General features: G+C 40.8%; 1 protein-coding gene across 4 annotated transcripts in view; it reads right to left on the reverse strand.

The window, feature by feature from the left end:
- Window positions 1-25,137, reverse strand: part of ppfibp1b (PPFIA binding protein 1b) — an 85,526-nt gene that overhangs the window by 12,830 nt on the left and 47,559 nt on the right. Inside the window, exons 8-17 of one of the 4 annotated variants that reach the window (XM_055155124.1) lie at window positions 21,592-21,709; window positions 17,256-17,300; window positions 15,476-15,537; window positions 14,234-14,318; window positions 13,898-14,013; window positions 12,790-12,884; window positions 11,366-11,429; window positions 8,717-8,921; window positions 5,278-5,310; window positions 1,146-1,287 (exon numbers count right to left, since the gene is read on the reverse strand). In XM_055155124.1, coding sequence (XP_055011099.1) covers window positions 1,146-1,287; window positions 5,278-5,310; window positions 8,717-8,921; window positions 11,366-11,429; window positions 12,790-12,884; window positions 13,898-14,013; window positions 14,234-14,318; window positions 15,476-15,537; window positions 17,256-17,300; window positions 21,592-21,709 — 965 coding nt within the window. The remainder of the gene's footprint in view (window positions 1-1,145; window positions 1,288-5,277; window positions 5,311-8,716; window positions 8,922-11,365; window positions 11,430-12,789; window positions 12,885-13,897; window positions 14,014-14,233; window positions 14,319-15,475; window positions 15,538-17,255; window positions 17,301-21,591; window positions 21,710-25,137) is intronic. The other 3 variants (XM_055155126.1, XM_055155125.1, XM_055155127.1) reach the window with 3 other exon arrangements.

Genomic DNA, 25,137 nt, shown 5'->3' on the forward strand with positions numbered 1-25,137 from the left:
GTGGCAGAAGCTCTGTCTACCTCTTGCACTTCAATATAAAAAAAAGACATTGTGGAATTTGGCATATTTGTTTTTGCAGTAGTTCTGGGGATTATTTTTCCTCTACACATATCGAGATATATGTCGTATATCGAGATATTTTTGCTCCATATCGCCCAGCTCTACTTCTGGGGCTAATATTGTTATGTGATTAACTGAAATGAATTCATTTCAAAGCCTGTAATTAATTAGATATATATTATATATTTTTTTTTTTTATCAAGTCCCACCAGTAGTTTTAATGCTGAGTTCTTGGGTTAAGTCATGAATAAAAATGATCAGGTCCAACATTTGTGACTTTACCTTTTGGAGATTTCATGGTAAATACAACGTTATTAATTTATTAATTTGGACATTACACAGACAGAACAGGTCCAAGAACAGTCGATCGTCAAGGTCAGTTAAACACAAACAATCAATGAACCTGCCCAGAGACGACAGGTGGAAATCTGCACTGGTGCTAGTGGCTCCGACACTTCACCCACGTTGCCTCGTATGGAAGTGGTTTGTGTGTGAGTGATGTTGGTCGGAGGAACTGTTGGTGCAGCGCTTCTGTCAGTCTGCCCCAGGGCAGCTGTGGCTACAACAGCAGTTTACCATCACCAGGTGTAGAGTGAATGAATAATGCTGAATGTGATGCTCTGTAAAACGTCTTTGTGACAAAAATGTCTGCGAAAAGCGCTAAATATATATAAATAAAGACTTGCTTACTTACATTATTATTTTGATGTAAACTCGAAGAAGAATATTTAAATTCTGAACGATTTAATTCAGAATTTATAAACATCATGTAAACGTGTGATCCTGTCGGTCTGTGATCTGTGAGTCTGTGAAAACCTGTCTGTGAAAACCTGTCTGTGTTGGCGTCTGTGTTGGCGTCTGTGTTGGCGTCTGTGATGGCGTCTGTGTTGGCGTCTGTGATGTCTGTTCGGCGTCTGTGGCGTCTGTGTTGGCGTCTGTGATCCTGTCTGTGTTGGCGTCTGTGATCCTGTCTGTGTTGGCGTCTGTGCTCCTGTCTGTGCTCCTGTCTGTGCTCCTGTCTGCGCTCCTGTCTGCGCTCCTGTCTGTGCTCCTGTCCGTGTGCGTCCTGTTTGTGCTGAACTCACTTTCCGAACAGTTTGGTGATTCCTTTGGACTTCTTGCGGCTCTCGGGGCTGGTGGGCAGAGTGTGGGTGCTGTCGCTGTTGGAGGATCTCTGGGGCATTCCCGCCAGGTCCAGGTGATCTGTGGTTTGACGCTCGGTTTCAGCTGAACAAAGACAAATCACACTTTTAATACTTTCAAAACTGAGACGATGAACGATTGGAGAGAAAAACTAGAGGAGTAAAAGTGCCACGTGCGAGAAGGAGACGTGCACATGCAGAATCCTGAAGGAGGATCCGAAACAAAACTGGACCTAAACAACGAGGAAACTGAAGCTGTTCAAGAAAAGAGAAGGTTTTAAATCTTATAAAAGGCATTTGTCTCATAGTGATGGACGAGACCAGAGATCTTTGTTTTGATCCAATACCAAATAATTCAGACGAGTTTTATATTACGAGGCTTTGAAACTTTACAGTTTTACAATCAAAACCTGGAAAAAAATAAAGTTTCAGACCTCGATTAGAACCTGCTTTAAGTTTTAGTTTCAAAAGATGATTTAGGAAGAAACTTGGAAGAAAAATTAGATGTTTTAGACGTTGCTCAAGCTGCATGAAGTTTCCTGGAATTTGACTAATTTTGCATCTTCAACTCACTTTTTATGGACTTTATGAACTTTCCAAGCAACTTTTATGCAAGTTTTAGTTTGTGTTTGCAGAAAAAAATGTTTTTATTTTTTTAATACCCCTTATTTATTTTCAAGTGTCTTGAGCAAACTCTAAAAATGAATTAATTTGCATAAAATTTGGACACAAAAATTTTGTCAGATATGGAACCAAATGCAGGGTTCTAAACTAAAGTATCTAAAAAAATAAAATGTTTAAGACCACCCTAATAGGGATCATTATTTTTGTTCCACCCTTCCTTTAACTAGCTGTTAGCATGCTAGTTGTTTTAACTCCAATTATGATTCTACAGCAGGAATGTGAGGAATAAGTTTGGACGGCAGCAAACAGTGAAGAATTAACAGTAAAAATCAAACCCGTCTAACAATTAACTCCACATTATGCAGATAATAATGTTATTTGTATTTTATTTTAATGTTTTAATCTTGTATTTTATTCTAGTGTGTTTAATATTTAATGTTAAACACACTCGGGTGTGTTAGAAAAGTGAGGAATAAGTCTGAAAAACAGTCGGGAAATGTCTGAAAAATGTTGTTTTTCATGAATTTTACTTCTCTAACATTTAAATATACAAGTGTGGATGAAGTATAATATAGTTGATGTTTTGTGAGTAAAATCCCTCGGTCGTTCAGGTAGAATTCAGGGCAAAAACAGAAATTCAATTTGTCATCTGGACAAAAGTTTTATTTGTTCAAAAACATTTCTCAGCTCGTCCAGTCTGCTGCTTCAGTTCTGGTCAGACGCTGGTGACACTTCCTTATATCTGTCTGCAGTGTTAGTTCCAGAGTAGTTTCAGTGTAGTTAGCTCCTCCCTTCAGGCAGATTTAAGGAAGTGTCACAAGTGTCTGACCAGAACTGAAGCAGTTGCCTGAATGAGCTGAGAAACATTTTCAACCAAATAAACTTTAGTCCAACTGACAGACTGAATTTCTCAGATGTTGCGTTTTAAAATATATTCCAACATTTGTGTGAAAAACGGTTCATTTGGTTCAATTTGAAGTGTGGATCTTTTCATGTTTGTTGTCGATTCGTCCATCACTAATTTATAAATGCATTCTGCTGTGAAACTTTGTGGTGAAAATAAAAGTAAATATGAAAAAAAAACATGCAAAGTACAAGCAAACCAACAGTTTACTACAAACTACTCACACGTACAGCAAACCCGTCACCATGGATTTTTAAAACTCCAAATATCACAAAAACTGACTCTTGTGAGGTTTGAGTCGTGTTCTAATGTTGTTCCCTCTTCAAAATCAGACCTGGAGTTGTGTTTTGTTTCATTTAAATGTTTGAGTAAATCTTTATTATTCGTCTGTTTACATCTCCAAAGCTCAAAATGCTCAGTTCCACCTTGTGATGTCATGAGCGGTAGTTTTCACATCAACAGTGTCATGGTGTTATTTTTTTTATCCTTAACTCGGTTTTATTTTGTAATTTCTCTAGCTGTGTGTTTTGACTTGAGTTTGTCTTAATCTGGGTGTCGTTCGTTCATTTGTTTTTCAAAATAAAACCAAAAAATAAGAAAACTAAAAAACAGTGATTTTCTTCATGATTTGTCTCCAAAATCAAAATGAAAAAACAGATAATGATTTGGTTTTTTTCAGTTTTTGATTTTGTGTTTAAATGAATAATGGAAAAAACTGAACCAAGACTAAACTAGGACTAAACCAGGACTAAACCAGAACTAAACCAGGACTAAACCAGGACTAAACTAGGACTAAACCAGGACTGAACCAAGACTAAACCAGGACTAAACCAGGACTAAACCAAGACTAAACCAGGACTAAACCAGGACTAAACCAGAATTAAACCAGGACTAAACCAGGACTGAACCAAGACTAAACAAGGAAAAACCAGGATTTAAACAGGACTAAACCAGGACTAAAACAGGGCTGATCCAGGACTAAACCAGGACTAAACCAGAACTAAACCAGAACTAAACCAGAACTAAACCAGGACTAAACCAGGACTAAATCAGAATTAAACCAGGACTGAACCAAGACTGAACCAAGACTAAACCAGGGCTGATCCAGGACTAAACCAGACTAAACCAGAACTAAACCAGAACTAAACCAGGACTAAACCAGGACTAAACCAGGACTAAACCAGAATTAAACCAGGACTGAACCAAGACTGAACCAAGACTAAACCAGGACTAAAACAGGGCTGATCCAGGACTAAACCAGGACTAAACCAGAACTAAACCAGGACTGATTCAGGACTGACTCAGGACTAAACCAGGACTAAACCAGAACTAAACCAGGACTAAACTAGGACTAAACCAGGACTAAACCAAGACTAAACCAGGACTAAACCAAGACTAAACCAGGACTAAACCAGGAGTGAACCAAGACTAAACAAGGAAAAAACAGGATTTAAACAGGACTAAACCAGGACTAAACCAGAACTAAACCAGAACTAAACCAGGACTAAACCAGGACTAAACCAGGACTGATTCAGGACTAAACCAGACTAAACCAGGACTAAACCAGGACTAAACCAGGACTAAACCAGGATTAAACCAGGACTAAACCAGGACTAAACCAGGACTGAACCAAGACTAAACCAAGACTAAACCAGGACTGAACCAGGACTGAACTAACACTATACCAGGATTGAATCAGGACTCAGACTTGGACTCAGACTTGGACTCAGACTTGGACTCAGACTTGGACTCAGACTTGGACTCAGACTTGGACTCAGACTTGGACTAAGACTTGGACTCAGACTTGGACTAAGACTGAATCAGACTAAGACTTGGGACTAAGACTTGGACTAAGACTTGGACTAAGACTTGGACTAAGACTTGGACTAAGACTTGGACTAAGACTTGGACTAAGACTTGGACTAAGACTTGGACTAAGACTTGGACTCTAGCTCCGTCCCTGGGAGAACCCCGAGCCCGTGGAGCAGTGTGTCTCAAAGCTCGATCGGGCGTCGGCTGCTCTTCATCTGCGTCGGTCCTTTCGCCCGCGGTCACCCGACGGTCTACACGGGCGCATCTCCGGCCCGTCCCGACACTCGGACCCGTAACGACGCCGTTTCACCTGCCGATATCGCCGTGCTTTTAGCGAATTTGTACGAAGAAAAACGAAAAACCCACCACTTCAATCCAGGTTAAAAATAAAAATGTTACTCACATTTGTACCGAGTAAAATGTTAGTTTTTTTTTTTTTTTTTGTAATGCCTTAAATTACTGCGTTACGAAACAAAACACAACTCCAGGTCTGTTTGTGACGAGAAAATAACTTAAAGAGCCAGAAAATGAAAAAATTACCTAAGATAAACAGATATAATGGCTCCAGTTTTCAAATATTGGAGGAATAAGTGAGTTTTGTGATCATGGTGACAGGCCGAGTCGCTCTAGAGCTCGGGAGTTTTTACAAAGACACAAATGCACGAACAGTGGAAGCGTGACGAAGCCGGGGGTTTGGGAAAAGGGACTACGGGGGCCTGCAGAACCTTACTGTACCTAGCTGAGGCGCACTGGCACTCCGACTGCGGTCTTCATGTGTTACAAAACGCACACAACACATCACAGGATCCAAGAGCAAAAGCACAACACAAACCACAAACACATGAATGAGGAAAAACACACGACAGCGGAAACACACGAGAGGAGGCGCCGTCCACGTCCACACACACGCACGAGTCGAGGAAAAGACCGGAGCTGCTGGGTTAAAAACGCTCAAAACTATCGGGTTATTCCTCGTCAAATCCCCCAAAGACCCGAGCCCGACCATCTCAGATCCGACTGAAAATAATTCTAGAAGTTTCACTCACTCTCCAACAGGAAAAGTCTCACATTTTAGCTCCCAACTCTTTATAGTTTTGTCATTAAAAAATATTTAGTTAAGTCTGACCTGACCTGTTCTGAGCAGAGTTTTCAGGAGACACGTTCAGATTGACGTATCCTCACCTTGGACTCACCTGGACTCGACTGAGACTCGACTGAGACTCGACTGAGACTCGATTGAGACTCGACTGAGACTAGGACTCCACTAGACCTCGACTTGGACTCAGACTTGGACTCCACTAGACCTCGACTTGGACTCGACTTGGACTCCACTAGACCTCGACTTGGACTCCACTAGACCTCGACTTGGATTCGACTGAGACTATGACTCCACGAGACCTCGACCTGGACTCGACTGAGACTAGGACTCCACTAGACCTCAACTTGGACCTCGACTTGGACTCCACTAGACCTCGACTTGGTGAGTTGTAGCTGATAGTAGGCTAGTCCAAGTCGAGTCCAAGGACTCGCCCAGGACTCGCCCAGGACTCGCCAGGACTCGCCCACGCCCAGGACTCGCCACGGACTCGCCCCGGACTCGCCACGGACTCGCCACGGACTCGCCACGGACTCGCCCAGGACTCGCCCAGGACTCGCCACGGACTCAACTGAGACTCGACTAATATTGACCAAGACTCGCCTAGGAGTCCACTAGGACTCGTCTAGGACTCGTCTAGGACTGGACTGGACTGGACTTGGACTGGACTTGGACTGGACTTGGACTGGACTTGGACTGGACTTGGACTGGACTTGGACTGGCCTAATATCAAGTAAGACTCACCGAGGACTCCACTAGGACTTGCCTTGGACTCGCCTTCGACTCGATTGAGACTTGCCTAATATCAGCTAAGACTCGACTTGGACTTGACTTGGACTCACCTAGGACTCGACTCAGACTCGACTCAGACTCGACTCAGACTGGACTGAAGGAGCACAGCCCTGCCCACATGCACCAAAAACAGCAGAGACCGAAACCGCGGAGCAGAAACAGACTCCCATAATTAAACCCGGGACCAGAGTTTATGCGGCTGAAAATTACGGAGTCGGGCCCAAAAGTTTTACCCATGGGTGCGGCAAAAGAAAATAAATGTGAGACAAAAAATATCTGTGACCAGCAGGGCGGCAGTCACGCCCACAAAACAGATCAACAAAACAAACAACAAAACAGAACAACAAAACAGACCAACAAAACAAACAACAAAACAGAACAACAAAACAAACAAAACAGAACAACAAAACAGAACAACAAAACAGTGATTATACCGGGACTAAACCTGGACTAAACCTGGACTAAACCTGGACTAAACCTGGACTAGACCAGGACTAGACCAGGACTAGACCTGGATATAAACCTGGAACTAAACCGGAACTAAACCTGGACTAAACCTGGATATAAACCTGGACTAAACCGGAACTAAACCTGGACTAAACCTGGATATAAACCTGGATATAAACCTGGATATAAACCTGGACTAAAACAGGACTAGACCAGGACTAAACCCCGGACTAAAACCAGGACTAAAATAAGGACTAAAACAAGGCTTAAACCTGGATATAAACCTGGACTAAACCTGGATATAAACCTGGATATAAACCTGGACTAAAACAGGACTAGACCAAGACTAAACCAGGACTAAAACCAGGACTAAAATAAGGACTAAAACAAGGACTAAACCTGGATATAAACCTAGACTAGACCAGGAATAAACTAGGACTAAAACCAGGACTAAAGGCAGGTCTAAACCAGGACTAAAACAAGACTAAAACAAGACTAAAACAGGACTAAAACAGGTCTAAAGAAGTGGTAAAACAGGACTAAACCAGGACCACTGTCTTAGTCTTCATTTGGTTTAATCCTGGTTTAGATCTGGCTTAGATTTGTCCTGATTTTGTCAAAGATTTATTACTAGTCTAGTCCTTGTTTAGACCTGGATTAATCCACATTTAGACCTGGTTTAGTCCACATTTAGACCTACACAGAACAAGATTTGACAAGATTTAGAGTCATTTTATATTAAGAGACTTTGGCTTCGAAACTAAGTTAAATAAAAATGAATATTAAAAGGTCCGATATTACAGAAGTTGTGAGCTTTAAGTCAAGTTATAATGTTGTTCCGTCGTCAAAAACAGACCTGGAGTTTTGTTTCATTCACATGTTTGAGTAAGTCTTTATTATTTCTCCAAAATGCTCCTTTTACATGTGTTTTTTTCAGTGGAAATTGGTCATTCCAGAGCTGAAATTATCCCAAAAACAAACTCTGGATCTGCTTTTTTATGAGGAAACAACATTATAACATCAGAAAATAGTGTAATATCGGCCTTTTAACTAAACCGTGAGTTCAAAAAGTACAATTTAATCTTGGTTTAGTCTTACACTGTCATTCGTTCATTCATTTTTCAAAATAAAACAAAAAATAAAACAAAAAAACAACAATTTTCTTCATTATTTGTCTCCAAAACCAAAATGAAAAAACAGATAATGATTGTTTTTCTCAGTTTTCGATTTTGTGTTTAAACGAATAATGGAAAAAATGGATAACGGACTGAACCAGGACTAAAACAAGTCTAAACCAGGACTGAACCAGGACTAAAACAAGTCTAAACCAGGACTGAACCAGGACTAAACCATTTTCAATCCCGGTCTCAGTCCCAGTATCAGTTCTTGCCCTGTTCCTGGCCTTGGTCCTGACCTCGGTACCGGCCTCGGTCCCATTTCAGTCCCGGTTTCAGTCCCGGTTTCAGTCCCGGTTTCAGTCCCGGTTTCAGTCCCGGTTTCAGTCCCGGTTTCAGTCCCGGTTCAGTCCCGGTTCAGTCCGGTTTCAGTCCCGGTTCAGGTCTTTATCCGTTTTTCCATTTTTCATGTAAACACAAAATTTAAAACTGAAAAAACAAATCATTATCTGTTTTTTCATTTTGATTTTGGAGACAAACAATGAAGAAAATGTTGCTTTTTTCATTTTCTTATTTTTGGTTTTATTTTGAAAAACGAATGAACGAACGACACACTGATTGACTGTAAATAAACATTGTGTAAAACCAAAACCGTCCGCTCTAAACTTTTCATCCTTTTCTATTGTTCTCGTAAAACAAACACAGTAAGAGTTTGGTCTCGTACCCAGGTTCGGGGTGCTTGAAGTCTTTTTGCCTCCTCGGATTTTGAAGAAGCCCTTCCCGAAAGAGGAGCGCGCCTTCCTGGAGCCGAAGGCGTCGTCGTCAGCGGAGGCGGCGGCGGCGGCGGGCGTGGCTCCTGACGGGGGCAGAGTGGCAGAGGGACCCAGCGGAGGTTTCTCACAGAGTTTATTTACCTCCCCATTTGTGTTCTGAAGAAAAAGACGACCACAACTTAGTCCAACTGCGCCTGAGGATTTCTACGCACAATAATGAACCCAACCTGAACTACAGATCGACAGATGTGTTGTTTTTTTTAAGCCTGATAGGGGTGTGAGAAAAAAATCGATTCAGTGATATATCGTGATACTTCATTGCACAAGTCTCGAATCGATTTAAAATGCAACCGAATCGATTTTTTTAAATAACATTTTTCACAAAAATTCACTATTTACATTCACTGTTCTGATGGGACAGAATTTTCAGTCCCACTCCCACAAAAAATGATCATTTTCAGTCTCGCCCCTGCCGAAATCTGCGATATTTTGTCCCGCTCGTGCCCACAAATCCCGCAAGATGTGGACGTCCCCAAACTAACCTGACCAAACCAAAAGATTAAAGGTTGTATGGAGGATTTTTTTTTTGTTTCAAACTGTCAGTGAAAGATTAAAATACCATTACAGAGACGCAGCAGCTTTGTTAATTATGATGACCAAAAAAAAAAAAAGAACAAAAATCTATCAACTGTGGATGTGTTGAGGCCAGATAAACATCAGCCAATAGAAAACGAGGCTCCCTCATTTTCTATTGGCTGTTAGGTTGTCAATCAAACTCCCTAGTGTAACTGACTCGTCGGAGCGCGGGGATTACGTGGTTTACGCAGCGGTTCTTAGAGGCTTTTTCGAACTGTCGCTTCCTCGCATTTCGCACAAAGTTTGTCGCGACGGCGGACGAGAATCCACGACCGGTTCGCCGCAAAAGAAAGTCCGTTTTTGAGGTCGTTGAAAGAAGAAGAGAAGAGGAAAAGGAGCAAAGCCAAACTGAGGTGATTCTTGGAGATCTCGTCCAGCGATGGCGCGACCGAAGCAGACGAAGGGTCTAAAAACTGACGCGTCGGTCGCTGAATTACTTCTAGACAGGAAACTTCAACAGTGATTCTGAATGCGCACAAAGACTGTCGCTGTATTTCTCTTCCCTTAAAAAAATCCTCTATACAACCTTTAAAAAAAACAGGAGAGCCGGTCCCACCAGGTCAGACACAAAAGGCTCACTGCAGCTCACAGGCGGGTCCAGCCCACAAAACATACACAGATAAAAATACACACAATCAGATGCACAAAGGAACACAGTAACACTAAAGAAGCATCGTCTCTGATTGGTTAATCTGCCTGTCAATCATAAGGCTGACAGAAGATATGATAGAAAGTCCAAATATGGGTCCATCTCAAAGTCAACACTACAAATCCAACAACACAACAGAACGTTTAGTGTCTAAATCAAGACTTGGAGAAACTTATCCATGCGTTTGTCTCCAGTAGGTTAGATACTGTAATGTTCTGCTCACTGGTCTCTCCAAACGAGCTGTGAGACGCTGCAGAACATCCAGAACATCCAGAACATCCACAACATCCAGAACATCCAGAACATCCACAACATCCACAACATCCACAACATCCACAACATCCACAACATAACATCCACAACATCCAACATCCACAACATCCACAACATCAACATCCAACATCCAGAACATCCAGAACATCCAGAACATCCAGAACATCCAGAACATCCAGAACATCCAGAACATCCAGCCACAACATCCACAACATCCACAACATCCAGCAACATCCACAACATCAACATCCAACATCCAGAACATCCAGAACATCCATCCAACATCCACAACATCCAACATCACAACATCCACAACATCCATCCAGAACATCCAGAACATCCAGAACATCCAGAACATCCAGAACATCCAGAACATCCAGAACATCCAGAACATCCACAACATCCACAACATCCACAGAACATCCAGAACATCCAGAACATCCAGAACGCTGCAGCTCGGGTCCTGACTCGAACTAGGAAGTACGAGCACATAAGTCCTGGTCTCAGGTCTCTGCTCTGGCTCCTGTGGCTCAGAGACTTTAAAGCGTCTCTGTTTGTACAAGTGTCTCCATGTCCGAGCACCAAGGTTCATCTCTGACATGTTTGTGTCCACATGAATCATCCGGGACTGACCTCCTGCTGGTGCCCAGAGTCACGACTAAACACGAGGAGTCAGAGTTTCAAGTTCACGCAGCTAAAACCTGGAACAGTCTGAACATGTGACACAGACTCTGACTCTGACTCAAAACGGTTCTGTTTCACTGTGCAAATGACTGAAAGGTTTTTATTCTGCACTCTTCTCTCTGATTTATGTAATTAATGTCTCTCTCTGTCTTTTTAATTTTAATCTTTAATTTTGTGATGATTATTTATGTTTTGATTTGTTTTTATTATGATTTTAATGTATTTCTTATTCTGTAAAGCACTTTGAATTACTTTGTGTACGAATTGTGCTGTACAAATAAACTTGCCAACGTGTTCACTCCCGCCTCCGTTAACACTGTGGGAGTAAAACAGAACAGATCTGAAAACACAGTCTCACCTTTTCATTATTGATCTTGTCCAGCTGCTCCTGACTGCTCCATTTTGTAGTTTCTTGGACGACGCTGAAAAAAAAAAAAAAAACACTCACTTTAAATCACAGTTTAGACTCTGTTGGTCTTTTACGGTCAGTGTTGGGGAGTAACAGATTACATGTACCGGAGTTAAGTAATCAGAGTACAAATGATGAGTAACTGTATTCAGTTACAGTTACTGTTTCAGTGAGTGGTAATTGGATTACAGTTACTTTGTTGAAATAAATGGATTACAAGGTGGTATTTTCCTGTTTTACATTTTGGACTAAACCAGGACTAAACCAGGACTAAAACCAGGACTAAACCAGGACTAAACCAGAACTAAAACCAGAACTAAAACCAGGACTAAACCAGGACTAAACCAGGAACTAAAACCAGGACTAAAACCAGGACTAAAATCAGGTCTAAAACGGGTCTAAATCAGGACTTAAACCGGGACTAAAACCGGGACTAAACTTGGACTAAACCAGGACCAAAATCATAATTAAAACCAGGTCAAAACTCAGGAATAACCAGGACTAAAACCAGGACTAAACCAGGATTAACCAGGACTAAACCAGGACTAAACCTGGACTAAACCTGGATTAAAACCAGGACTAAACCAGGACTAAACCAGGACTAAACCTGGACTAAAACCTGGACTAAAACCAGAACTAAACCAGGACTAAACCAGGACTAAACCTGGACTAAAACCAGGACTAAATCAGGACTAAATCAGGACTAAACCAGGACTAAAACCAGGAATAAACCAGGACTAAAACCAGGACTAAAACCAGGACTAAAACCAGAACTAAACCAGGACTAAACCTGGACTAAACCTGGACTAAAATCAGGACTAAACCAGGACTAAAACCAGGACTAAACCAGGACTAAACCAGGACTAAACCTGGACTAAAACCTGGACTAAAACCAGGACTAAAACCAGAACTAAACCTGGACTAAACTAACACAATATGACATTAACAGTAGTGTGGACATAATTGTGATTTCATATAAAAATCATTTTTCTATCAATAATACTTTTTTATCTGGTCAAGTAAAGACTGAACAAACAAGAATATCAGGATGTGGTTGTTACATTCATGTGATTTTAAAAAGCATGACAATATCAAGTAATCCAAAGTATTCAGATTACATTACTCACTTTAAGTAAATTAATGGATTCTGTTACAAACTACATTTTGGGGGATGTAATCTGTAATCTGTAGGGGATTACATTTTAAAAGTCACCTTCCCAACACTGTTTATGTGGCACGTGGTAAAAAGTTTATCTGAGGTTTTACGTGAGTCAAACATCGGCACAAAACAAAACAAGATTCTAAAATATAAGATGTTGAAATTTAAAACTAAAATATTCACATCAGCCTTTACAGTTGAGTAATAAAGTCACCTGTCTGCGTCCGTGGGCGTGGACTCAGACACCGGGTCGTTATCAGACGGACTCGGAGAAGGAGAAGACTCCACTCCAGTCCTGCTCACACTTTCCTGCAAAAAAAAAAAAAAAAATTAAATAAACAAATTAAAACAGCATTTGTACATTTGTTGATGTAGAAAAGTACAATCAAATATTCTGTAAAAGCAGCTGTTTGGCCTCTTGTCTCTGAAACTTGTTCATTTTTGATATTTGATTCTCTTGACAAATTCAGTTTTTATTGCTTTTTCCCACTGTTTTTTAGTAAAATCTGAACTGTTAAAAACTTTTCTGGGGACTGATGTTTTGAATTAGCTCAGACTACAAAAACTGAACAAATCTGATGCGAGTATCAGTTGTTAACCAAATAAACATTAAATAAATATGTTTTAAAGTCTCTACAAACCCTCTGCAGTGAATAATGAGGACACAGGGAACACGTTTGGAAAGTGAAATGTAATATTTTAAAGACAGTAGAATCAGATACAGTTTTTAACACATTAGCCCAGACATGTCAAGCTCAGGCCCGGGGGCCAAATTTGGCCTGTGATATAATTATATTTGGCCCGTGAGATCATATCAAATCTGTATTAGAGCTGCCCGCTGGACACAGATCAACTATAGAGATATTATTATTTAATTTAATTATTTTATTTATTTATTATGCTTGTTCTGGATTCAGTGTTTAACTATTACTAACCCTAACTATTGTTAAACATTTATTTTATTTATTCAACATTCATTTTAATAAGAAAAGATGTGTGAAAAATCCCTCAGTTGTCCAGGTAGAAACAAACAGAATTTCTCCTTTGCATTTAATAAGAAAAGGTTTAACATTACATCTGGAAAGAAGAGAAAATATGCAGATGTTGTTGACATTTTTCAATAAATATTTAGTTTGGCCCACGACTTAGGCCCAGTTTTTAATTTTGGCTTCTGTGAATTTGAGTTTGACTCTCCTGTACCTGACCTGTCTGTGCCGAAGCAGAGAAAAGCTGTCAAAATGTCCTGGACGTGTGTGTGTGACCGGCTCATGGACACACCATTCACACACTGACAGACACTTCTGTAGTAAACGTCTCCTCACCTGCTCTGGGTTCTTTGGTTCTTCAGACTCTTGTGGCTCTGGTTCCAAACCCGGAGGCTGAGAGGAGCACGGACCCACAGAACCATCAGCCAAACCCTCACCGTCCCTGGATTTGTCTAAAGAAGAAACAACAAAGACAAAAAATAAATTCACCAAACATTTAGTTTTATTATAAAGAATCATTTGTTTTTCAGAAGCCACTACAGTTGTACTAAAACATGCTTGAAATATTAAACTCTCTTGTGTCTGTATATTTGTACATGTCATTTCCATATTTTACTGTGTTTTGTTCTAAGATGTTAGAGAAAAAGAGGAATAAAAAACAAAACACTTCACCTTTCTTTCCTTGTACCGACATGACCATGTCCTGCACTTTCTTGTACCTCTGCAGAGACTGTTTCAGTTCTTCAATCTTACGATCCTGAAACAGAAAACACATGTTTGGTGAATATAATACAAATATTAACCACAGATTGTTTATATATGCACTACTACTGCGCATGTCTCCTGCAGAAAGAGCCTTTGTCTGTATCATGTCAGTCGATCGCACCGTTACTTCTGCACCACTGAACAATTTAACATTTAAACAAACTTATAAAGACAAAGACTGAGACGACTGAACACAAACGCCCCCAAAAACAAAATCAGATTCTGCAGATTTACAAACTGCAAATCTGCAGCTGAAAACGGAAATGGAGCAGCAGAAAGAAAGTTTGGAGTGAGAGAGAAACTCGTGACACCGGGAGGATGAACCATGAAACTTTCCTGAAGTGACTGGATGGATGGACAAAGTCTGGACTTCAGTGACACAGAAACCATCCTGTCGAGATTCAGAAAGACCCAATAATTCTAACTGGTCCCCGAAGGTTTAACCAGGTTTTGTATTCACCCTGTGACTGTCTGTGTGTCTGTCCACCCACAATAATTCTGCCATTTATGGACCAATTGTCACCAAATTTGGTACGTAGGTCAAAGCCCTCGTGCACGATGCCACAAAAAACAGTTTGATGAGGATCCGAGGTCATTTGAGGTCACACGGGTCAATTAAAAGGTCACGCCGTTATAAAGGATAAAGGCAATTTCTGAACCATCTGCAGCCTAAAATATTCACCCAATCATCACACAAATTGGCACATGTTACAGGTTGAAACTGGTCAAGGTCACCTGAAGGTCAAATATGTGTATTTTGGTCATAACTCTGAGAAGAATTGAGCTCGAGCAACGAGTGTCTCAAAATCTCAGAATAAATATGATCCATTTATAATTGCCTGCATTTGTATAGTCAAATATTAATAGTTTTCCAGTTCTTTTCTCTTTCAGTGTAGCCATTAAAATTCTAATTGGAACAAAAATAATTTCCATTTCTTGTTTTTTTGGTGAAGCACAACACACTGATCTACAGTCACACAACTAAAATACACACAACTCATGAAAAATGACATTTTGGTTACACACTAGTAAACACAGACCAATATAATAATTAGTATTTCTGTTTTAATGTAGCTGAGCCTGCAGGAAAATACAAGGAAATACTGGATAAACTTGTCAAACATCACATTTATTTAAGTAATTTCTCACCTTTTCTTCGTTTGCTGCCATCAACGATTCTACTGCTTTTTTCATCCTCTGCACTTCCACATCTACACAGAAGAACGACAACAATTAAAACGACAAAAAACTGTAACAGTCGTGAGAAAATCTGCGTTTAGTCGTCGCATTTTCACATAAACTGAGTTACAAACATGAGGTTGACGCTCAGCTCTGCCAGCGCGTCAGAGTAATGACAGGTGATGACGGCAGGTGGTGAGAGGAGCGGACAGTGGGGTTAGTGGCCACTGGCTCACGGGGACACGGGGGACGACGGGGACGACGGGGACACTGGGACTGGGACATTAGACAGACGACAGAGCAGCCTGAACAGATACGAACACAATCCACACAACTCAGGCCTTTTCACAACGCTTTCTCACGCATTCCTCTGGGCTAATCAGGAAACAAAACGCACACAGACGCACACAGACGCACACGGGGGCCGGCTTGGGGCCTGTCACCATAATCACTCCGTCCACTTATGGTCCAATGCACGGAATAACGTACAAAGTTTATGTAATGAGGAGGTTTTGTGCTGGATGTTGTCAAAATATGTAGATTTAATATTGGTGAAGGTCTCCACTGACACTTTTATTTTGAGCCTTTTCTTAAAATTATTTTTCATGAATGACGCCTCGGGACATTACGAGTCTTCTGCTTTTCAGCCATTTTAATATATATATACACTTTTATTTTGAAGTTTGTGCTTTATTTTGGTACTCCACACTAAGGCTGTGCAGAAATATTGAAATATCGATATATATATTATCATTTAATATGATGATACAGAATCGATATCATGTGCTGCTGTATCGATATATTGTAAGGAATATTTTTTGGCTTATTTTACTGAATTATTTTGTTACAGCTACAGTTTTGTTAAACTGTAAAGTGTCAAACTCAAATTCACAGAGGCCAAAATTTAAAACTGGGACTAAGTCGTGGAACAAACTAAATATTTATTGAAATATTTTAAAATTTCAACACCAGCTGCACGTTTTCTCTTCTTTCGAGATTTGTAATGTTAAACCTTTTCTTATTGAAATAAATGTTTAATAATAGTTTTGCTTAAACATTGAATCCAGTATAAGCAGAACATTATATGTTATTATATTGACACAATTTTAAATACATAATGTCTCTATAGTCTGTATCCAGCAGCTCTAATACAGATTTAATATGATCTCACGACCAAATATAATTATATCATGGACCAAATTTGGCCCCCAGGCCTGAGTTTGACATGTCTGATTTAATGTGATGATACAGTATCGATATCGAGGGCTGCTGTATCGATATAACACAGTATTTTTTTTTTGTATATTTTATTAAATTATTTTGTTACAACTACAGTTTTGTTGTTTGTTCAGAGGAACAGTTTTGACATTTTCACTCACCTTATGGTTTGGGTTTATAGTTTTTGAACATTCAAAACATCACTTTAGGTGATGAAAAAGTCATGGAGAAGTTTTGAAATGTTGACAGTGAAAAAGAGTGAGAACCCGGAGTAAAATCAAAAAAAGTAAGACGGACCCTCGGAGCGTTTTTGGTGACAGACCTGGTGACGCTGAGGTGGAGCCGACTCGGATTAAAACTTCAAACAGGTTAAAAAATGGACAAGCAGAGTTCAGAGGCTCATGCCCGTTCATGCAGACAGGGACTGAGGGCAGGTGCAGTCATGGACAGGTGCAGTCATGGACAGGTGCAGTCATGGACAGGTGCAGTCATGGACAGGTGCAAAGGTAAACACAAGCATAAACACCCTTACGTTTTTCCTTCAGCCTCTTTTTAAGAGTTTCGTCGGGGTGAAAAACTGAACAAGACAAATATATAAAGTATATTACACTGAACCTGTTTGGCTGGAAATGGAAAAATCACTCACACAACTTTATTTACACAAAAGAAAAACACATTATTAGAATCCAGGTTATTTTAGTGGCATCTATGCATCACGAATTTCACACTTCCGGTCATGCAATTCACACTGGGAAGGATTTTCTGAAAAAGTCAACATCAAACCTCCATGTTTGTTTTCCCAGTGGGATGTGTCTATTGTCAAAGTCGATCTTTTCTAGTCTTTTGAACCATATCACTTTTGTTTCTGGTTCTGATATTGTCATATTTTAGTTTTGGGATTCGGACGTCGTAATTGTGTGGTTGTTGGATCCTAACAGCGGAAAACGACTCGAGAAACGGGCTTCGGAAGTTTGCGAACTCATTAAATGCAAAAGTGAATCAGATGTGTGTGACTCAAACCTCTGTTCAAGCTGTTTCCCTTTACAACGGAATTGAAAAATAGTGAAAGGTGAAGGTGATGGGCAGGATTGATCCGCAGGAAGAACCAAAAAGGAAACATTTGACTGACTAAGAAATCATCCTGAGTTTACAGAGAACATTTTGTATGTGGAGCGACAACAAAACAAAATCCCGATCCCTCGCTCCACCTCGGTTATGAATTGAAAAAGTCAACACCAAAGTGAAAGACACCAACTGTTCACCAAGAAACACCTTCCACTGCAAAGAGACCAAGACGTGATGTTGCTGTAAAACCACAAGAACAAGAAAGTGCAGCTCAGTCTGTTTGTCTTCTGCTCCTCTACATTAACAAACGGGATTTTACTTAGATGTCGCTCCACATACAAAATGTTCTCTACAAACTCGGGATGATTTAGTCAGACAAATGTTTCCTTTTTGGTTCTTCCTGTGGATCAATCCTGCCCATCACCTTCACCTTTCACTATTTTTCAATTCCGTTGGGAAGAGAAACAGTTTGAACAGAGGTTTGAGTCACACACATCTGATTCACTTTTGCATTTATGGAGTTCACAAACAAATTTCTCGAACTGTTTTCCGCTGTTAGGATCAAACAACCACACAATTAACGATGTCCGAATCCCAAAACTAAAATATGACAATATCAGAACCAGAAACAAAAGTGATATGGTCCAAAAGACTTGAAAAGATCAACTTTGACAATAGACACATCCCACTGGGAAAACAAACATGGAGGTTTATAGTCCAATGAGATTCATTTGGTCTTCCAATATTCTATGTTATTAGGTTCTTTTTTTCAGACCTAGAGTGTTATTTCATACCTGACAGTTTCGACTGCTCACTAGCGTCTTGTTTCTGACCATTGCCAAAGAGAGAACCACGTTATGAATTGGGATGGAGCAAACATCATTGGGACAGAGGAAAACAAACATCGCCGCTGGATTAAAGAAGCAATCGAAATAAGGAAACGTGACCACAGGACTGTAAACCGGGACGAGGGGCTTTTTTACTCTCACACACCTGGGATGCTGTCCTGATGAAGTCGGACTGCAGGTGGCGCTGTCGTCCTGCCTCCACCGGTAGGAAGACAGCGCCAAAACCTGTTTAAATCAGCTGACTGGACACGTCACAGCAACATCACGTGACTCTGAGGAAGACGCTAGTGAACAGTCGAAACTGTCAGGTATGAAATAACACTCCTGGTCTGAAAAAAAGAACCTAATAACATAAAACATGGAGGTTTGATGCTCAGTTTTTCGGAAAATCCTTCCCAGTGTGAATTGAATGAAATGAAATTTGGGATGCACGTATTGTGACTTTGGAGCTGACGCCATCAACATTCCCTGGGGGTGTGACGCTAACTGTAAGCACTGCTCTGTCTGAGGCTTTGTTAAACTTTAATCTGAGTTTTATTTTAACACAATCTGACCAGAAAGAGCTGATTTATCTGGCAAGTAAAGTCTATTTGTATAGCACAGTTCATACACAAAGTAATTCAAAGTGCTTAACAGAATAAAAAAATACACTAAAATCATAATAAAAACAAATCAAAACATAAATAATCATCATAAAATTAAAAAGTGAGAGACACATTAGACAGAACTCCAACAGGTGTATCTGTGCTGTTAAACAAATCCAGATTTTCAGAATAAAAAAGTGGGACATTCTTGTTTTTGTGGAGGTTGATCATAATAAAATTGTGAATCGAGTAATTAAGGAAAACTGTTCTGCACTCGGTCCATTCATGACAAACATGAGTCAGTACAGTTACATTTTCTTTGTGTTTTGGTCGTTTTTAAGCAGCTTTTCTGTATTTTACCGAAACAAATGACAGTTTATGTTTCTATTTCCTGTTGGCAGATATAAAATTGGTCAATAATAGAGACACCTGGGACATTTCTTGTATAAAACTGGGTCAAATCAGTGGTTTTGTATAAATCTGCTGGGACGGGGGACACACGCTCAAAACTGGGACTGTCCTGGGGAAACAGGGACGTCTGGTCACTTTACCCTCACCTTTTTGTTGAAACTCCTCCTGACTTGCCCCAGTTTTGTTCAAGAAATGTCCCAGGTGTCCTTATTTTTGACCAGCTTTTTCAATACCAACAATAAAGAGAGACATAAACTGCCGTCTGTTTCGGTAAAATACAGAAAAGCTGCTTTAAAATGACCAAAACACAAAGAAAATCTGACTATACTGACTCACACGTTGGTCATGAATGGGCTTGTTTAACAGCTCAGATCAGCTCACCTTTTAGAGTCAAGATAAATCAGCTCTTTCCGGTCAGATTGTGTTAAAATAAAACTCAGATTAAAGTTTAACAAAGCCTCAGACAGAGCAGTGCTTACAGTTAACCTCACACGTCCAGGGAATGTTCTCAATAAATCATTTAACTGTCAACAATGAGATGCTCCTTTTTTATGAACCATAATAAAGGAGTGTAAAATGGAGTATTATTATTATTATATGCAGTTTTATTTTGCAGATGTGTGTGAATATAAACAGCTGGATTTGTAATATACTTGTTCTGTGCCTATTTAAAGGTTGTATAGAGGATTTTTTTTTAAAGGGAAGTGAAATACAGCGACAGTCCTTTTTCAAATGTTGTTCATGCGTGACACCACCTTCCTCCTCCACAGCTCCCTCAGCCTCTTTACTCTAGAAATCACGCTTGTTTACATCCAGTGCCTGTTCAGAATTACTGTTGAAGTTTCCTGTCTAGATATAATTTAGCGACCGACGCGTCAGTTTTTAGACCCTTCGTCCGCTTCATTCGCGCCGTCGCTGGAAGGAATCTCCAAGAATCACCTCAGTTTGTCTTCGCTCCTTTTCTCCTTCTCTTCTTCTTTCAGCGACCTCAAAAACGGACTTTCTTTTGCGCCGAACTGGTCGTGGATTCTCGTCCGCCGTCGCAACAAACTTTGTGCGAACTGCGAGGAAGCGACAGTTTAAAAAAGCCTCTAAAACCCGCCGCATAAACCACGTAATCCCCGCGCGCCGATGAGTCAGTTACATTAGAAACGTAGGGAGTGTGATTGACGACCTAACAGCCAATAGAAAATGAGGGAGCCTCGTTTTCTATTGGCTGATGTTTATCCGGCCTCAACACGTCCACAGTTGATAGATTTTCATTCTTTTTTTTTTTTTTGGTCATCATAATTACAAGGCTGTTGCATCTCTAATGGTGTTTTAAACTTTCATTGACAATTTGAAACTAAAAAAAAAAAAACATCCTCCATACAACCTTTAAGGCCTATTCATATTTCATAAGAACATAAAGAACTTTGATCTTGCACCCAAGGGCCGACTGACAAAATGACCCACATCTTTGCATTATTTTACTCTCTGCTTGGTTATTTATGTGTTCGTGGTTTATCCGTTTCCTCGTCGGTGCAGAACAAGAAAAAAAAAAGGATGGTTTTGAGTCACAGCTGAAAAGGAAACGGTGAGAAAATCCAAACATCTGTACGACACGACGCTCAGTGACGTGACGAAATAAACGCCGTAGAAAAGTCTGACGTAATCTCTGTGACAAGTTTGCGAAAGCCAAAAGGCAGATCACCAAAAAAAAAAACAAAAAAGCGGTCTCCTGTAGCGTCTGGACTCTTCAAACACAGAAACGTCCAACAACACGACTCCTGACAAGAACAATGTTGTGATGTTCTTATGAAATATGAAAAGGCCTTTTACTCATGTTTATGGCGACAGTGAATTATACCGAGCAGTTTGTCTTATTCATCACTTATCAGATGTGAAGAGGGTAAACTTTGACTGTGAGTCGTCGGATTTGAGCCACATTTGACCCACATTTGACCCATATGTGACTGACCTTTCTCCGTGTGCTCTCTGGAGCCCGGGTTCACCGTGTGGACGCCCGTCTCGTCCTGGAGCCTCCTCATCTCCACGTCTCTGCCCTCCAACTGTCTCCTCAGAACGGACAGATCCTCCTGAAAGAGACGGAGAGAGAGAGAAGAGAGAGAAAGAGAGAGAGGGAGAGAGGGGGGAAAAGGAGTAAGGGGAGGAGGGCGGAGGGAAAGAGAGAAAAAGACAGAGAGATACAGAGAGATGGAGAAAGAAAGATACAGAGAGAGAAGGATACAGAGGGGGAGAGAAGGAAGGGAGAAAGGGTGAGAGAGGGGGAAGGAGACAAAGAGAGAGAGAGAGAGAGAAGAAAGAGAGGAGTTGAGGCATGAAAAAATAAAAGAATAAAGGAAGGGAAAGAGAGGGAAAGAGGGAAGGAGGGAGGGGGAGAGAAGTGGGTAGAGGAATAAACAAGAGAGATAGTGAGAGAGAGAGGGAGTTAAAAGAGGGTGACAGAGAGGAGGAGGAGGAGGAGAAGGAGTTAGGGCGTAAAAAACAAAAGGAAAGGGCAAAGAAAGAGAGAAAGAGAAAGAGGGGAGAGAGAGAAGGAGAGGGGGAGGAAGAGAGAGAGAGAGGGAGAAAGAAGTAAAGAGAGAGGGGCAGAGTAAAAGAGATAGACAAAGAAATGGAGAGAACAAGAGAGAGAGAGACAGAGGGTCAGAGATACATAGAGGGAGAGAGGGAAAGAGAGAGAGGGAGAAGGAGAAAGAGAACAGGAGAGAGAGGGCAGAGGGGGTTGATAGGGAGAGAGAGAGAGGAGAGGAAGAGTAGGAATTGGGGCATGAAAAATAAAAGGAGGGGAAAGGAAGGGGAAGAGAGAGAGAGAGAGAGAGAGAGAGAGAACATCTGTGAGAACATTTCCTTCACATGGACACGCCAGCTCCTCCTCCTCCTCTCTTTTCTCTTTTCTCTGAACTACAAACAAACCACACAAAGAGAAACAGAGATGTTCCAGGTGGTGACGTGTCGGGGGCCTGAAGCTCACACCTGTGGAGAGGAGAGCAGGTGCAGACGCTCTGGAATGTTTGACACAAGAGAAAAAAAAGGAGCTCCCACAGCTGCGTTTGAGATGAACTCAGGAGATTCTGCAGGCGTCGGGTTTAAACAAAGATCAGATCAGATGAGACTTGTTCAGGCGAAGGTTTGTGTCGTAATACAGAGAGATCTGGAGTTTAGTCACTCGTGTTGGAGTCCAGACCAAGACCAGCCCGAGAACACAGAGTCCGACACCAGGACAAGACCAAGACCTCTGAGGGTCAAGACCGAGACAAGACTGAGACTTTTAAAGGTTGAGACCGAAACAAGACCAAGACTTTTAGAAGTCAAGGCTGGGACTGAGAGGTTTAAAGGCATAACAGAGACAAGACCAAGACAAGACCGAGTCCAAGCGCCTTCAAGACCGAGACAAGACCGAGTCCAAGCGCCTTCAAGACCTGAGACAAGACCGAGTCCAAACACCACAGAGACCGAGACAAGAGTCCAAACGCTCTCAAGTACAGATACTGGAGCAAAAAAATACTCAAGTAAAAGACTGACACAACAAACTCTACTTAAATAAAAGTATTAAAATACTTTAAAAATGCACTCAAAAGAGTAAAAAGTACGAGTATTTTGTGCAGATTTTGAGGTCTAAAGTTTTAAATGTAGTGTTTTTGATAAACTAAATCAATTTTTTTCTGGCGTTTTTTATTTTTTGTTTATTTGTTGTTATATTTTTCTTTGCTCAAACTACAAATGTGTCAAAAATAAAACTTCAGCCTAAAAAAATACTTTTACTTTTCAGACCTGTTCAAAAATGGAGTGGAGTAGAAAGTAGAAGTAGAAGTAGAAAGTATTTACACAAGTGTAAAGTTCTGTTTTATTTACTTCAGTTTAGTCACCAGACGAACGACGTGTTTTCGATAACAGAGTGAATTTTATCGCTTCAGTGTTTGGCGACGGTGAGAATAACACGATAAAACATTTCTTATCGGAATAATCACAACACAAAACTCTGATCCTGTGACAAAGTTGTTGAACGTCGACACACAGATTTTAAGAAATTTCTCACTGATTTTACAAAATAGATTTTTTCTGTATTTGCTAAAAAATAATCACATTACTTTAAAAAGTCCTGTCAAGATCAAGTTAAAATGTTGGTACCTCAAGTGTTGTAGTCAAGAGTGAACTAATCGAGACCAAGACCAGTCCAAGACCAGAGTCCCGAGACCAGGACGAGACCAAGACCTTTGAGGGTCGAGACTGAGACAAGACCGAGACTTTTAAAGGTTGAGACCGAAAAAAGGCCAAGACTTTTGAAAGTCGAGGCTTTTAAAGGCCAAGACCAAGACAAGACTGAGACTTTTAAAGGCCGAGACCGAGACAAGACTGAGACTTTTAAAGGTTGAGACCGAGACAAATGCGAGACTTTTAAAGGCTGAGACTGAGACAAGACCGAGACTTTTAAAGGCCGAGATCGAGACAAGACCGAGACTTTTAAAGACCGAGACAAGACCGAGACAAGACCGAGACAAGACCGAGACTTTTAAAGACTGAGACAAGACCGAGACTTTTAAAGACTGAGACAAGACCGAGACTTTTAAAGACTGAGACAAGACCGAGACTTTTAAAGACTGAGACAAGACCGAGACTTTTAAAGACTGAGACAAGACCGAGACTTTTCAAGGCTGAGACCGAGACAAACTGAGACTTTTAAAGGCTGAGACAAGACTGAGACTTTTAAAGACCGAGAAAAGACCGAGACTTTTAAAGACCGAGACAAGACCGAGACTTTTAAAGACCGAGACAAGACCGAGACTTTTAAAGACCGAGACAAGACCGAGACTTTTAAAGACCGAGACAAGACCTGAGACTTTTTAAAGACTGAGACAAGACGGAGACTTTTAAAGACTGAGACAAGACCGAGACTTTTAAAGAGACGACAGAGACCGAGACTTTTAAAGACCGAGACAAGACCGAGACTTTTAAAGACCGAGACAAGACCGAGACTTTTAAAGACCGAGACTTTTAAAGACTGAGACAAGACGGAGACTTTTAAAGACAGAGACAAGACTGAGACTTTTAAAGGTTGAGACAAGACCAAGTCCAAATGTGTTTGAGTCCAAGACGAGATCAAGACTGTAAAAAAGCGGTCTCGCGTTCGGTCTCGTTTCGGTCTCGCGTTCGGTCTCGCGTTCGGTCTCGCGTTCGGTCTCGCGTTCGGTCTCGCGTTCGGTCTCGCGTTCGGTCTCGCGTTCGGTCTCGCGTTCGGTCTCAAGTTCTGCGACACTTGTTCCCTCCTCAGAAACAGACCTGGACTCGTGTTTTGTTTCATTCACGTGTTTGAGTAACTCTTTATTATCAGTCTGTCTACATCTGCAAACCTCAAAACACTCTGCTCCACCTTGTGATGTCATGAAGTGGTATAATGGTTGTTCAGTAGAGATTGGCCACTCCAGGGCTGAAATGATCCAAATGATTCCAGTGAAGGTGTGTGGAGTTTACAAACACAATGAAGCACTTCCTGTAAGGTGGA

Source organism: Boleophthalmus pectinirostris, unplaced genomic scaffold (assembly GCF_026225935.1).
Source record: "Boleophthalmus pectinirostris isolate CB_2022bp ecotype Guang Dong unplaced genomic scaffold, ASM2622593v1 HiC_scaffold_2, whole genome shotgun sequence".
Lineage (NCBI taxonomy): Eukaryota > Metazoa > Chordata > Actinopteri > Gobiiformes > Gobiidae > Boleophthalmus > Boleophthalmus pectinirostris.